This window comes from Mya arenaria, chromosome 14, assembly GCF_026914265.1.
Source record: "Mya arenaria isolate MELC-2E11 chromosome 14, ASM2691426v1".
Taxonomy (NCBI): Eukaryota; Metazoa; Mollusca; class Bivalvia; order Myida; family Myidae; genus Mya; species Mya arenaria.
Window position 1 is genome coordinate 51,927,126 of NC_069135.1, and position 16,819 is coordinate 51,943,944.

Below are 16,819 nucleotides of genomic sequence, written 5' to 3' on the forward strand. Positions count from 1 at the left end.
TATTCCTTTTAAAGATTGCATTCTGTCAGGAAGTAAACGAATAAACAATGCAAGGACCACCCTGGCTTTCTCTGGAGGGGCGTTCAATACAAATGGGCATGCAATCTGTTGAGTGGGTGGGGTGGGGTCCGAGCAATTTTGAACCGAAATTCGTAACCATTACAGATGTTAAAAATCCAAATAGAATTCCTGATTTAAAATTTTAAAATTAATGAATTGAATAGAAACATGAACCGTTTTTTATTGAAGTGTTGTTGTATTCTTAAAGGGACTAGACACAAGATGATACCATTGTAAGAAAATTGATAAAACAAATGATATCGTTGTGTACAACGCATTGAATCTTACTTAATTCGTGATCTTTCACATCGATTACGGCACATGTATCTTTTGCAGGTTTTTGCGTATTTTTCTAATTCGGAATGTCTACCAGGTAAATCCCAATGAATTTAAAAATAGCTTCGCTATATGTATCTGTACTAATCAAGTGATTTCAATTAGCTTAATATACAAACTATACGCTGGGAAAACTTAACGCGCTGTTTTTAAACGGATGAAACTCAGCTGTAGCGACGAAATATTATTTTGATGATGTAAAACGATGTACTATCGGCCTCATACTAGTTCTTATTGATAATTATAGGATTGGTTTGAAGAAATACTGTATTGTTGGACCATCTGGTGTCTTACCCCTTTTAAGAAACAATTGTTATCATATCTTTTCTGTCTATGTTTAAATCCTTCCTGTTCTTGTTAAAAAGGTGTTAAATGGAATATGCTATTCTTAAACAATTTCGCTGAAGCATAACTATTCTTATTTATTTAATAAATTTTGCATATACAGTCTGATCCTTAAATATATGATATAAAATGCAAAATAACATGACTTTATTTGTATAAGCACTTTGTGTAACATATTATTTCTATATAAACGTTTCGTTTTATGTAACGTTTTAACAGTAACGTAATTTACACCAATTCGCGCGGTATGAATGATTAGAAAACCTTCATAGTACTAAAGAGCGATGATTTACCTACTCGTATCTCATAAACGATCATTATATTCCCAATTTATGTCAAAATGAAACATTTCTTAATCAGAATGGCCCCGGCCTCATTGACAAAGTGGTCAGAGGAAGAAAAACACTCGGCCGGTATTCATAAAACATATGAAGTCATTTCTTAACTGACGTCAATTTCTACAAAAAAAATCAAGAACCAAATGTTAAGAAAAATGTAAGTGTTTTTAACATAAAATAATGTATTTTCAAAAAAGGCAATGGCAATAAAGGAATTAAGAATTTAGTAAGCCATTATCCCATATGATAAGAGGGATCTTAATTTAAGAAAATAACTTAAGTAAGGAAATGACTTAAGATGTTTTATTAATACGACCCCTGGGGACTTTTTCATCAAGTATTGTAAGTCATTTCCTAACTTAAGTCGATTTCTTAAAACTGTCATAGTCAGGCAAATGAAATGCAATGAAGAAGTGTTATTAACATTCAAGAGTGTTTTTTTTCAATACGGTATTTAGGAAATTCTGAAGTTCTTAAATTTTATCTTATTTCACAAGAATAAAGAGATACTTAAATTAGGAAAGTGAAATAAGTTATGAATTGACTTAGGAAGTTTTATTAATATGACCCTGTCTTATATTAACTAACATTCTTGAACTTGAAACTAAAAATCAGAAACGGGAAATTTAAATCAAAAGCTGAACTTCAAAGGTTTTATTCCTTTGACAGAGGTGACTACGCAATGTTTCATTATCAATATTGTGGTGATACTTATTTTACATATCTTTATGAAGATTTTCAGTTACGAATTTTAGTCTCTAACTCAGACTAAATACATGAGTAAATACTCTCCAAGTTGGGGGGGGGGGGTTGATGTGTTATCATATAACTATTTAGGATCCGTTTTGAATTATCATATATTGTATTTATAGTTTTCGTACAATGCCTGCTGTTATTCAACTATGCTCATTACGGTAGCAACAAAACATTCGGAACTTTTCTGCCATTTTAATCGAAATGTATGCGGATGTATTCCGTACATCAGTTGAAGTAGTTCATATTTTTTTGAATTATATAATTAATTAATTGTAATGTTTTATCAAACAAATTTAATTGCATGGCGTCAACGTCAAAACGTGAATTAATTTTACAAGCTTGTTACGTCATTCTGTAGTTTATAAAGAACGAAAAAGAGTTACATTTTAACATCCCTTTGTAAAAAACGACACTTTTTCCTCATTGATATGCTGATAAGGCTTGTCCTATTGTCACGCGATTACCAACTAGGATATAAAGACACTGCGCCTCAAGCATACGGTGCACATCAGTTAACTAATTTTTCTTTTCCGGGTAATAATTAAAATATTTCATGATGATCAAAATTGTGGCTTTGAGTTTGATGGTGGCGTTCGTGGCTGCGGGACCTTATAGGGAAAAGCGTGAGTTGTTTTGTGATTTATAGTTTTATGTACAATTTTGATTTGAGAATTAGTTTACTATATTGCTAGTACTTCGGATATTACAATTTAATTTCGCCTAACTTGCAAGTGCATTTTAGGAAATAATATGATGCGTTTTCTGAAATCGAGTTTAGGCATTGTAGATTCGGTGTGTGTATGACACGTGACAAATTACGTCATATATGCTACGTCGGGCAATATTTTGCTTAACGGCCTAGTAGTCAGTGTGTGTATACGACGTGATACATTGCGTCATAAATGCTATGTCGGAAGGCAACGTCGTTTCTTCGAATAAAGACTTAAAACAAAGATAACGTTACTATTTCTTCACCATTTCAAATGAAACATAGCACAGTCTACGCCGCTTACAGAGCCTTCGGTCTTTTATCAGAGTTTGATTGAGAGTTTAGTTTCTTTTAACACTTCGACAAACCTTTTCACAATACGGCCGTCGGACGGAGCACTGTCGAGACATTATTTTGGAATCAGGTTTGTTTGATGAAACTAATCACCTTAACAAACTCCGGTAATAAAACGAAGGCGGGGCTCTCTAAGCGGCAAAGAGTGCCCTTTGTTTGATTTAAATTGAAATTGTAAAACAAAAGTAATCTTTGTTTTAAATGTTAATTTTAAGCAAAATGTTGCCTTCCGATGTAGCATATATGACTTAATTTATCACGTGGTATAGACACACTGCTAGTTTAAGAAATGTTTGGCAAGATAATCCCCTGCTGTGCAGCTCCTGCTAATTGCACTGGTGTCATAATGAGAGAATAGGGGTTTTAAAATAAAAGTAAAAACAACTAGGAAATGTTCACTGAGCTTAATTTTGTCTGTCGAACTCATTTCCATATTTCTGGTCTATAACTTTCAAATGATGTTATTTTATGTTTGCAGGTCAAGTCAGTAACTGCCTAGGTGAGTAGCATTTTGTATTTAGTATTATACACACTATAGAGTACCCTACGACCCGTTCTTCTTCTTAAAGCTGCACTCTCACAGGTTTTGCCAGTTTTGATTTTGATCTCAAAATCAGCTGATTTTGGTATCAACGCCTTCAATTTAGTCATATAAGATAACGCACAATAGAACAGATCTCAATTGCGGGGAAAACTGCCGGTTTTTTCTTAAAGTGTAGATACGCTTTCAGCCATAACAGCAATTTTAGGACGTATATATGAAAAATTACGATCTGACATTTTGTCAGCAGTCCTTTATCATTGGTTTTAAGACATTAACGCATTTTTTGGCTCATTCCAAGACAACATTTTTTGGTCAAAATAGTCAATCTGTGAGGGTGCAGTTTTACCGTACCGAATACTCATTTACTGCACAAATCATGCGTTACCCCATCACCCGTCACACTCCAGGGGTAGCGAACCCAGCGCCCCCTCTAAAGTCTTCAAAGTTTTTTAACTTTAATACAGGAGAAAGTTATAATTTACGACCAAAATGCATCATTTCGGAATATAAACATTAGCAACAATTCAATGACTCGGAACGCATTGAATAAAAGACGTATTTGATTTCTCATTGCCCGCCTGTCTGTACGTCTGTTCTTCTAAAAAAGTGTCTGCCTGTCCTTTTGTCTCCAAAATTTGTGTCGCTCATATTGCCATTAATAGCGCGTGTATTGGTCGGAGCTATGAAACTTTACAGCACTTTTGAGCGGTATGTCAATATAATCAATGAGTATGTTTACAGATTATTTCAAAAATATCCCCAACCCTTGTATCAACAACCCGAGCTCGCAGGTCTACTACCCCCACCCCTCCGACAACTCCAAATTCATCCAGTGTGACCGATCTGGACGCATGTACATCATTCAGTGCCCAGAGAACATGCTCTACAGCCCCCTGACGTCAACGTGTGGAACAACCGCGAAACCCGCGCCCTCCGAAGGAAGCAACATTCCTGCTGTTAACCTAGTGAATGGAAATCCCTGCACTGCCCAGGCGCTCGCTGACGGACACATCTACTTTGCCGTCCCTGGTAAGCTTCCTTCTTCGTTCCATAAAATGCAATTTGTGTTCAACTAGTTTGCTGCGCCGCTGGAGCGTTTTTGCCTTTAACATGGTTTTAAAGGTCAAATATAAGATGATGTGCTCACTCATTTAAATATGAACAAGAACTGTTTCTTGTAACAACAGATTTTAAAATAACTTGCCACATGTGTTCGACAACTAAAGACGACGTGTTGTGTGCAAGACTCGCGTCCTTACCACTAAGATCCAGCTCACACTCTGTGTTTGTTTACAGAAGAATGCTGCATATAAGGACATAGCGTAAAGATGGTCGCTCCTGTGCTGTAATTTTCTCATGCACGTCTGTCCTCTAAGATCAAGATTACACTTGAAATGAATAGATGAATTAACAAATTATCGTAGAATTCATTTCATATAAGATGGCAATCATGTAATGTTATATGCATTTTCATTGGATGACGGAAATATCCGAGGATGTCGTACTTTTCCGTAAACTTCTGTGTCCAATTAAAGCTGTGCATTGGAACAATAATTAGCGAAAGTGTCAATGGCAAGGGATTAGTAGCCGCTAAAGAGTGTTAATATGGCTTAATGGGGTCAATAATTAGTGACCGCGACCGCGTTATACAGTTGGCCGCTTTATCCACGTACTTTATATTGTAAAACTTGGAATGGCCCGATAAGGCAGGGGGCCCTTCTTTAAAGCAGGGTTCACTGTACCTGTAATTATATCAAAAACACTGATTTTTATATCTAAATCATTAATTTAATAAGTTAATATTACCGAAACAATATATATTGTGTATTCAAACTTTATAAATCATTATATATGTGTGTGTGTGTAATGTTTGATTTATGACTATATATATATATAGTTGTTTCTATATACTAAGTCATAAATCAAACATTATATATACGTACATGGTGTATGACAACTTAATAAAGTAGTATATATATTTGTAATGTTTATTAATCACTTAGTATATAGAAACAACTCATCATTTCAGATGACAGCACGGCATTCATCGAGTGCGATTTGCTTGGGCATCCCAATGTCCTTCATTGCCCAAATGGTCTAATCTGGGATCAGAGCCGCCTCTCCTGTAGGTACAACTTCGGTGCCAGTGGCGGAACCGGAACTGTACCTGGAACTGTATCCGGAGGCGGAGGTAGCACTGTCGCTCCAGGAACTGGTAATTTTTCATTTGACAATTTTCAAAAAATCTAAGCATTTAAATAGCTGTTTGTGAAGTTTATATGATATTAATGTTATTCAAGCAGTTGAACTTCACAGTTACCGCATTTCTTATCGGAATCAAACGAACACAGTTCGATGTTCATTGAAACATCTTAATTTTATTTTTTCAGGTTCCCTCGCTAACAATTGCTCACCTGAAAACATCGCTGCCAACAAGCTTTTCTGGCCTCACCCGGACCCAACTAAATATATACAGTGTGATTTGTGGGGGGATCTGTTTGTGAACAGCTGCCCTTCTGGTCTCGTCTGGAACCAGTACTACGAAACATGCGCTTCTGCTTACGTCAACTATGCCGGAACTGGTGCGAACTAAACAGGAACTGACGTCAATATTATAAATTTAGAATCCGGGAAAAAGAAATGGTTAATTCTTAACCGCAATATTCACAAAATTGTTTTTTCATTATATACATGTAATGCTTTCCGATGTACATGTATTTATATTTTAACATTAAAATAAAGTGCATGCAATAAATACACAAACTACTATTTGTTGAAATATTCCTCGCTTTCTTTTAAATAAAAGCTGAAGTTTTTTACATCTCTTAGTTATGATATATGCCTAGAAGCTTGGCGTTCAGTATTCGGGTGATAACACTGCCTTAAGTTCTGTAAATATCTGGTCATTAGCAGCAAAAGTTACGAAACAGTAGGAACAATATATATCAATTTTATATTTGTATTTATATTTTATTTCATCGAAGGTAGACATATTAAAATCACACCGTACGTCCGTCTTTCCATCCGGTTTTCCTTTGTCAAACAGGTTTTCGGTACATAAAGAGAACATTAATTTTTAAATCATACAATCCGCGCCTTCATTAGATAACAGTTAGAATGCTTGTAAAAAAACAGCAGCAAAAGCAATGCAATACCTCCACTGCAAAACTTGGATACTATTTATGCATTTACTGATTCAGAAAAGGCAAGTTCCGTCAATACCTTTTTTGTTTCCATCCAGATTATTGACGATAATAATGTACCTTGAGTCATCTAAGGGACAAACACGAATAGCGAACTAGTTAAAATGATATTACTGGGACTCAACAAAAGACGTCCTCGATAACATTGGCAATAATAAGGCAAGTGGTCCAGACGAAATAAGGTTAAACATACTGTATCCACTTTTTGTATTACACTGCGTATTATCTTCAACAGATCGATTCAGGAAATTATATATCCCACAAAACGGAAACTTGCAAGTGTAATACCTCTTTTAAAATAAAGGGTGGCCGCACTTTTGTGTCCATCTATAGGCCAATAACGTTGATAATTGTTGTTGGAAAGGTCTTGGAACGAATCATGTTTAAACACCATTTGTTCAATAATATGCACCAAAACAACCTTATTTATAAACTAAAGTCGGGAATTATTCTTGACCACTCGACGGTTTACCAGCTAATATATATTTATAAATGTACCAAATGTGTTTATCCTTTAATAACAATCAACTAGTGTTGTTTTTTTGTGATATATCCAAAGCGTTTGACGGAGCATGGCATCTTGTCCTCATATTGTAACTCCAGGAATACGAAATTTCAGGAAAAGTGCTTCTAAATAGGTCTCAAAGAGTTTTTGTTGGCACTTCTTTCTCTAATGTTAAGCAAATCCCAGCTGGGGTCCTTAAGGGTTCCGTTTTAGGTTCACTGCTTTCCCTTTTTTACATCAACGATTTTGCTTATACTCTAGCATCTGCAAGAAGTAGAGGATAGCTCGCTTGTAGATCACCAAGGAGCACCACTTACAACGAGAGTTAAATTCAGTCAGATTTACAAAAAAAATTCTGAATGATCTAAGCAATAGCTGGTACAATTCAACCCTTCATTAACAGAAGCTATATAAACAACCATAATTCGTCTTTGTTACTACTCCTCAAGTACTTTGCGACCATCACAACCAATTAGACGTAAAACTGACTACCGATGATACTTGGCATCACCATATAAACAAAATTATTAGTTCTCCTAGAAAATATTGGTTCTATGCATGCTTTAAGATATAAATTGCATCGTAAAACCCACCCTTTCGGCGCCAAAGTCGCATAATTGCGACAACTAGGCTGACCGCCAAAGTCGCATATTTGCGACAAAACGATAGGGTAGTGTTTTCGCTATTTTTACGCTCAAATATTATTACAGAGCCGAGTGATTTCTACTTTCGACTCAGAACGAGGCTTTTTCATGTTACTTCCGCATTCTCAAATAATTTTTCACGTAAAATTGAATTAATTACAGTCTTCTAAAGTGAATTAAAATCGCAGAGCGACTTGGACAATTCAAGATGGCTTCCAGGAAAAGGAAGCGGGCTTATACTTGCAAGGAAGTGCTAAATACGATCTGTAATGACAGTAATAGTAATATTCCGGACATCGAAATTGGATTCGGATATGTCAAATGAAAGTTCGAATGACGATATTTGTGAAAAAACTGTTTCTAATCCGTCAATCAGACCACAAACACCTTCAGGTTAGTTTGAATAATGCTTTTTTTTTCTGTTATTATTGATGTTTTGTTCCCATGAAAATGTCAAATATACCATAAATAAAGAAATAAGCACTTGGTAGCTAAGTAATTCAATATAATATAAATAAAAGAAGACTAAATTAAAAAAAAAATATATGGATGAAACTTTGCCCAGTAGGTTGAGAGGTTGGCGGTCGTTTTTTTTATGATATCTTCAAATTCGTCTGTTTTTGAGTTCTGGCTGCTTATTTTGATCAAATTCTCAATTTATAATGCAGTTTGATAATTAAACATATGCCTAGATTGATTTATGCCTGTTATAGAATTATTTATTATTTATTTAAGACCACGGACAAGAGGTTGAGGGGACAAGGTAGAGCGATCGGGAGAGGGGAATATTCGAAAAGAAGAAGCATCGACCAGATTGTGCAGTGCGAAGTGACAGACAGACTCCTGGATGGAGTATAAAACAAACATATTTTAAATGCAATGAGTGCAACATTCCTATGTGGGCAGCCCCGTGTCATTCACACAAACAAGAACTTTCAGGAAGCTGGACGCATGGTCCATAATGTTGATGCATAACTATCTAGATGTGTTGTTTGTACACATGTAGATTTGTTTATAAGCAAAAATGTTTTCATTTTAACATAGTCATTTTTTCTATTGTATAAGAAGTAAAGAAAGGATATGTACATAAATGTAATCACTAAATATTTATAAACTAAATGACAATTTTTCATTTTTTTAAATTTATTATGTAATTTATTAAATATTTCGTATAATAAAATTTTAAAAAATCATTTTGTTTTGATCTTATGTTTAATATATTATTTAATTAATTTACTGTGAAAATTTGAAGAGAAAAGCTTTATAATCAAAAAAGTTATGGTCAAGTGAATAACCTTGGTAGAATTCTCTTAGACTTCCAGGAATTAATTTGGCACTGAGAGGAACTTTTGACTATTTATTTGGCGCCGAAAGGGCAAGTATATGCATCCTTATAAGACCAATTATTCAATATGCCGCAACAGTCTGGGATAACAGTACACTATATGAAAAGGAAACATTAGAAAAACTCCGATACGAAGCTGCACGGACTGTAAACGGACTAACATGTTCAGTATCAATTGCAAGACTTATTACCAAAATAGGGTGGGTTTCTTTGTCCGACTGAAGAGAAATGCAAATGTGATTTTAGTATACAAGCATACTCCTAGTGAATTGCCTACGTTCTTATCATAATATTTTCCAATTATCGTGAACGATGCTTGTCCTTAGATTTAAGAAAGAAAAAAAGAAAAAAAATGTAACAATGAATATACGTTTAGAATTTATTTTTATATAAAACCACTCAACGTTACCGTCGTCCTTGTCATTATGAAATTCGATTAATATATTACTATATGGTAATCACCAACTCTTTCAAGCGTAAAATTAAAAATTTGTTCAAACAAACCGTGGCGAACGTTGTGTCCGTTGTTTCAAACATTACCATTACTATCTAACTAAAAAATACCTTTGCTTGGTAACCAATTTGATGTTTTGGGAGAGGGCCGTAACTGATGTTGGTAAAACTCGTGGCCCAATCCCTTGCATGTTTGATAATAAATTATTTGTCAAAAAGTCTGTGTTTATGTTGTATTGAGTGTTACATTGTAAAAGCATTTATGCAACAAAATATTATTGAAAATAAAATGAGACGATGTGTGGCGTGACCCACGTCCCAACAGCAAAGGTCAAGGTCACATTTATGATCTTATCATTTTAGAATGCTGCATTTGTCCATATGGAGTATATGATGTAGTTGGTCGAGTCCGGGCTGTAATTTTGTCATGTACGGATATTATTCAAAAGAAATTGGCTTATGTGTCCGGTACATAAAGGAGACGTGTTGCTTGCAAGACCCACGTTCTAACATCAATCATTATGGAATGCTGATTATGCCAATACAAAAGGTATATTTGATTGTGTCCGGGCTGTAATTTTGTTAAGCACGGAAGGATTTTAAAATTATCTGGCACTTGTATTCGGTACATAAAGACGATATTTCGCATGCAATACCCACGACCATACTTCAAAGGCAAAGGTCACACTAAACAGGCTTTTCGGGTTTTCTCTGTCCGGGTTGAAACTTTGTCATGCAGAGAGGGATTTTAAAATGACAAAATAACACTTAAAATACAATAATGCTTTATTTCTTAACAAAAGCCACCGGCCCAAACTACAAATCTAAAGTGTTCAATGTATTTTTACAACAAAATTTATATAATCCAGATAATTGTACAAGAATATGTCTCTTGATATGATTCATAACAAAAAATAAATAAATAGCAGTGGCTCGATATGAAAAATATATATGATAAATTGAAAAGTTGTTCGATATAACTTTTAAAAATCATCCCTTAACTTAAATGAAATCTTCAAATAGTTCGATAATGAAATAATAAAATAAAATCATACTTCAGTCATATTTTTTTTTCAAATCAAGTTGCACTATTAACAATAGTTCCCATGTTTACAAGATCAAGATACCTAAGATCCTCATATAAGGGGCAGTCAATACGAAAACGGATTCCGTTTTTAACAACATATACATTTCTTTTAAGACAAAATCTTTAACTTGATCAATATTTAAATGCCAACCTTTTGTCAATATTACAATACATGTGTTCGCTACATAAAGACAACGCGTCACGGGCAAGACCCACGACCCAACTTAGAATGGCTAACCCTAACAGGTTTATCAATATAGAATGCTGCATATATCCCCATAGAGTATAATTGGTCGTGTCCAGACCGTTACTTTTATCAAGCAGGGAGGGATTTTAAAATTACTTTGGAAATGTGTTTAGTATATAAAGACGACGTGTCTCTTGCAAGACCCACATATTTACCGCAAAGGTCAAGGTCACACTTTCCGGTTTATCGATATGGAATGCTGCATCTATTCAAATACATGTAGACTATAGTTGGTCGTGTTCTGCTAGTAAACCTTGTCACACAGGGAGGGATTTTAAAAATACTTGGCAGATGTGTTCTGTACATAGAGAAAACGTGTCGCATGCGTATAGATCCCTATAGATGTTGTGAAAGGATTGCTTAGCCATTTCTGAGATTACAACGCCCATTATCAGATGAATTGCATTAAGTATTCATAAATAATTAGATATTGTAAAAACCAACAACAATATCTTAATGCAAGTTATAAATACAGAACGTCAACTATTCCAAATCTGCCGAGTTGTGTGCATTATTTTACGATGTTTTGGCTCAGTCTGTGCGCTTTGGCTCAAGCTCCCTGGCTTTTGGCTCAAGCTCAATCCAGAAAAAGTGTATATACATGCTTATTCAGGTAACCAAGCGGTCATTTTTATTCCCGACAAAAGCACTCGATAATACTGGTTTTATCTTAAATGTAAGCCACTTGAGGGAAATTCAGCTGAAAAATGGTGAAAATGTTCTACTTTCGTTTGTAAACATGCATGTGTTTGATGGGAGAATCGGTCTTATAACTCCATAAACAATATGTTTACAAAATAACCAGAATACGCGTGAAGATTAAACATATTTATATGGCACTGCATTCCCTGATTTTTCAAATAAGCCCTCATAAATGTGATATTAGATAAAATAACGAGTCATACTTACGTTTTATGATGATGTCCGTTCTTTTGCTCTAGCTCGGAAGTGCCATTGGCTCTTTTTTATATACAGCTCCTAAAATTTCTGGAGCCAGTGTTTCGCACTCGTGTATCAGGGTATTTCATTGTTGTAGAAATTTTAAATCTAAAATGGTTAAATTCAAATATGTTCACTGTAATAAATTCGTTAATTTAGAAAACTATTGAAAAAATACCACATATCGATCAGAACGCAAAAATTTATGGTGGGGGGGGGGATAAATGGAAATAAAGAATTTTGTTTACGCTTGATTAAGAGACAAAGTAATTATTTACAGTAATTTTAACCTTTGCAAAATGGAACAAAGTATAAAAACGGTTATAAACGTTTATTTTGATTCTTATTTCAACATTTGCCAGAGTCAATTAATAACATCCTATGTAAATGCGGTGAGCGTAGTAAGTCATTATTTTTGTGATAGCTCAGGTTTATAGTACAGTGTTGACCCAGACGTGGTTAAGTTCAATGTAAAAAAGTTCAAAATGAGCTGTATCAGTATTATGTACTTAAACGTGAATGGAACTTGTTTGATAAATATGGGTAAACACAAGCAGACAATGATAACAGTTTTAAGTTAAAGGAGCACACTATATAGGCTGATGTGAACATAATTTAATATATACTTTTTAATTTTAATGCATAACAATGTATAAATTATTTGACTTAAATGATAAAAAACATGATTTGTGAAAAGATAAAAATATAAGCGATAGTTTGTCGCTTTTTAACTTTTTTAACTGGCCACGTAGCTACCATTTTTTGAAAAATACATAAAGGCTAGTTTATTTTATCTGTTTTTTTGTATTGTTCATAATTTTATTCAAATAAGTTGAACATTAAAATGCATTAAAATAGTAATAAAAAAATAATAATGTTTGCTTCAATCTTTATAGTTCTATCCCTTTAAACTGTAACTTGGTAAAACAAATCTATTGAAGGTAAAATACAGACACTTAATTAATTAAGTAAAGTGGATCGTAGTAAAACAAAACTATTAAAGAGTGTAACACAGACACTTAACCTCGCCAAGTTTATAACAACTAGTTCATTTTCGTATCTTAAAGTTGATAAGCAAATTTTACATACTTGAAAGCATTGGGTGAAACTATTAGCCTGGTTGAATGCCCCCACTTGAGACCTTATCGTGTCTGTACTCATGAGTTCTCAAAGGAATTGACCTAATTTTGGAATACCATTTGCAACTCCGATATTCCGAGATCATTTAGTGGAATGCCCCCTCTTAAAATGTTATCGTGTTATGTTCTTAAATAAATTGACCCAATTTCAGCTAAACTTATGAAATGTCATTGGCGTTTCGAGGCAACCGGAATGCACTTTTATGATGTCGTTAAATGAATGGACAAAAGAAAGAACGCCTGCGATCGGCGCGGCTCTAAATATCTGCGTGTAAGCAATCTTATATGGGACCTTATTTTTAACCCTCTTCATTCTGGGCAATTAAATTGATTCATTTAAGAAATGGAAAAAACAAAGAACTTCCGCGATTAACACGGCTTGAAAATATTTGCGTAGTACTTTAATATGGGGCCCTGGTTTTAAACTTCTTGATTATTGACCATCAGTTTGATTATGATTCTAACGCAACTGACACTATATATGTCAAAATATGAACAGTAAAGTTCGACTCGATATAACGTACAAATTTGATCACGGGATCCGACCATTCGTGTAGGCAGGACATACCGCCTGTGCCAGATTTCGAGAACTGTCCAATAAAGACATTTTCGTGGATACCGGTCGTATCCGAATTTTAAACTAAATATCTACAAAGACATTCGGATTTCTTTGGCCATTTTGATGTATACGGACAGTTTTCAATGTCAGAAATCTTAACATTAAACTACACTACAACTAGATCGCGTAGTAATTTCCAATTAATTATTTGGAATCGTTATAATTGATGCAGTAAAACACTTCATGGCAATCAATTTTACTGATATATACTACAAGCACGTTAAGACACTTCAATTAATTTATTCTATTATTAAAAAAAATCGAACTACTTCTTCTGTTGTACCGGCATACATTCGAGGCAGTTTTTATTGGAAACTGACAAAGGAGCTCCAAATGCTACAAAGACGGTCCCATTCGGAACTCGGCCATTTTGATCGAAAACAACCTTTGATGTATATGCTAGTATATCAGTTGAAGTAGCTCGTAAAAATTTGAATTATATTATTAATTAAATGCAGTATTTTAGGTTGTATTTGTAGATCTTAAGTTTAAATTGATTGCCATTGAAGTGTATTATTGCAAACATTATTAAGATTCTCTAGTGTCTTAATTAAGTAATTAAGTTTAACTGCTAAATTGAAATTACTACGCGATCTACTTGCTGCGTTCCTAAAGTGTACCGATTTCTGACATTGTAAACCGTCCATATTCATCCGAGGTTGTTTTCGATTAAAATGTCCATTTTCGGATTGATCAAGTCGCGATTTCATTGAACGATAGTCATAACTACGCGGTAAAATATTCTTTAACAGGCGCTATCCACGAGAATGACTTTATTTGTTCTGGATACACAACTGGTCGGATCCCGGGATAAAAATAGTAATTCCAACATGCACAACAGTTTCGCTCAAAGACCACGCCATAGGGCAATGACTAATTAGTAAATGCCTTCATTTTGCCTTTTCTCAACCAGAGGTCGCCGACGTTTGTTTCGCAAATCGAGTGCTAGACTTACTGACACAATATATGTAAAAATAGAATCAGTGACGTCAGCCGCGGTATGACTGACAAACGTCCGGTGTTAGAGCAGCCTCCATGAGCCGGTGTTATGCCATATTGCCCTTCTTAATCCAGGGCTTCGCCTACATACCGGGGTAGCTAAGAAGCTTTAATGAGTCTATCATCACCCTATCTAAAGTCGTGACTAGGTGCTTTTGTAACTATCGCCCAACTGAAGCTCGTTAAGCTGCGATACACCTTGTTGTTATCATCCGATGGCTAATTATTCGTTTGTAAAGACAAAAGTTAATTTAATTTGGGTTACTAATGTTAAAACCATCATTAAAATCGAAAATGTTTAGTCAACTATATTTTCTGAATTTACCATTAAATACAAACTTTATTAGTATCGAGTTTCTTTTCATGGAGGCCTATCTGTTTATTTTGTAAAAAAGGCTTTTGTCAGCGAAAAAAAACACCATACGCGATTGGCCAACCATAATATGGTAAAAATTAGTTTCACAGCATGTTTCATGCCATACTAATCCATGACTATAGACCATCTTAAAATGAGGGTTATGCAAATATTGTTCTGTGATATTCTGAGTGTTTGAGTGGCCTTATTAGATATGGTTGTATATTGTGGACACCCTTTGTAGATTGCATTGTGTCAGGAAGCACACGAGTAAACAAGCCCGGGACCACCCTGGCCTTCTCCGGAGGGGACGTTCAATAAAATTGTGGCATTGTGTGCGTGCGTGTGTGTGATGGGGGAGGGGGAGATCCGACAAATTTGGGGACGCAATTTGTAAATTTTCCAATGATAAAACAAATATTTTTTTTAAATATAAAACTAAAATTCCCAATTTTATGTCTTAAAAATAAAACATAAAATGGACCCTAAACGGGGGTTTTACCGATGGGTTGTAGTATTGTTAAAGTAACAAAATCACATTATTTTATCTTCTCTATCTGTACGTTTGTGTTCGTGTTAACTTCTAGTGAAAAATGAGTTTTCAGTTTAATTTAAAATAATTTTATTTTTTTCAAATCTGACATTCCACAGCCCCATTAACAAATGATCAGAAGGAAAAACACACTGGTTTATAATACTCTACTTACATTTTGAGTCTGACTAAGACCAGGAAATGTAAAATTTTAAACCAGGCTGTAATTCACTCCTTTCAATTCACAGAGATTTTCATCAGATTTCTTCAACAAAATTGATGATCTTTATTTTACATTAAATATGCAAACGAGCATATTTAAATTGCACATTCCGTCCGATCGTGCGTATATTCATCCATCCGGTTCTCTGTGTCCGGGCTGTAACTTTTAAAACAAATTTGCACACGCTTTCCATACATAAATAACTACGTGTCGCGTGCAAGAACCGCGTCTGTACCATAGAGGTCCAGATTACAATTACAGGTTTATCAGTTTTTAATTCTGCATATTTGCACATAGAGTGTAGATGGTCTTGTCCGGCCTATAACTTTGTCATGCTTGGAGGGTTTTTAAAATGAATCGGCAGTGTGTTAGGTTTATAAAAAGTCTTTCGGGTGCAAAACTCATGCTTCTTCCTTTAACTAAATCGCTCCTCCAAATTTGACATCAAATACCATTGGGGCCTGGTTATGCTTTATGTGTATGATAGCTCTTCCTGAATGTATGCATATCAGTAGTTACATAATCCATAGAACTGAATGGCACTTCGGGGGCATTCGTCACTTACTGCAACAGCTCTTGTTTTATTAAGAATTCAGTTTTTCGTCTTGAGTCTCAAACATTTTACTGACCGTTCCAAGGCGGTACTTTACAATCCCTGATAAACACACCTAATTTTCTATATAATATATATGTAATATGTTGTCTTTGGAGTTCTTTGCTGTTGTTATATGTTTCTGGTTTGTGATTGTTTGTTTTTGTCTTTGACATGTGCCCCATTCCGACTAAACTGAAACTAAAACAGACGAGCTTTGGTTCTCGCTCCGCGACACACTTGTTCAGTATACAACTTTAAATGCATGGCATCAACGTCAAAACGCCTGTTTTACGAACAATTGCTACATCATTTGTTAATTTATTGCGCTTAGCACGAACACGGGTAATATTTTGAACATCCCTCTTTAAATAGTGACCACCGACACCTTTTCACTCAATGCTACCCCTGATAAGACCGGCCTCATTGCCCCGCGATAACCAACTCGGGTATATAAGTCACCGGGCTTCTTAGATACGCCGCAAATCAGTTAAC

The 16,819-nt window shown here is 34.8% G+C and overlaps 1 protein-coding gene across 1 annotated transcript; it reads left to right on the forward strand.

Moving 5' to 3' along the window:
- Positions 1–2,310: 2,310 nt before the first annotated feature.
- Positions 2,311–6,261, forward strand: LOC128218353 (uncharacterized). The gene is made up of 5 exons (XM_052926002.1): positions 2,311–2,458; positions 3,377–3,397; positions 4,184–4,471; positions 5,472–5,657; positions 5,833–6,261. The coding sequence occupies exons 1-5, from the start codon at positions 2,389–2,391 to the stop codon at positions 6,033–6,035; spliced, it is 768 nt and encodes a 255-aa protein (XP_052781962.1). The 5' UTR covers positions 2,311–2,388; the 3' UTR covers positions 6,036–6,261.
- Positions 6,262–16,819: the final 10,558 nt, after the last annotated feature.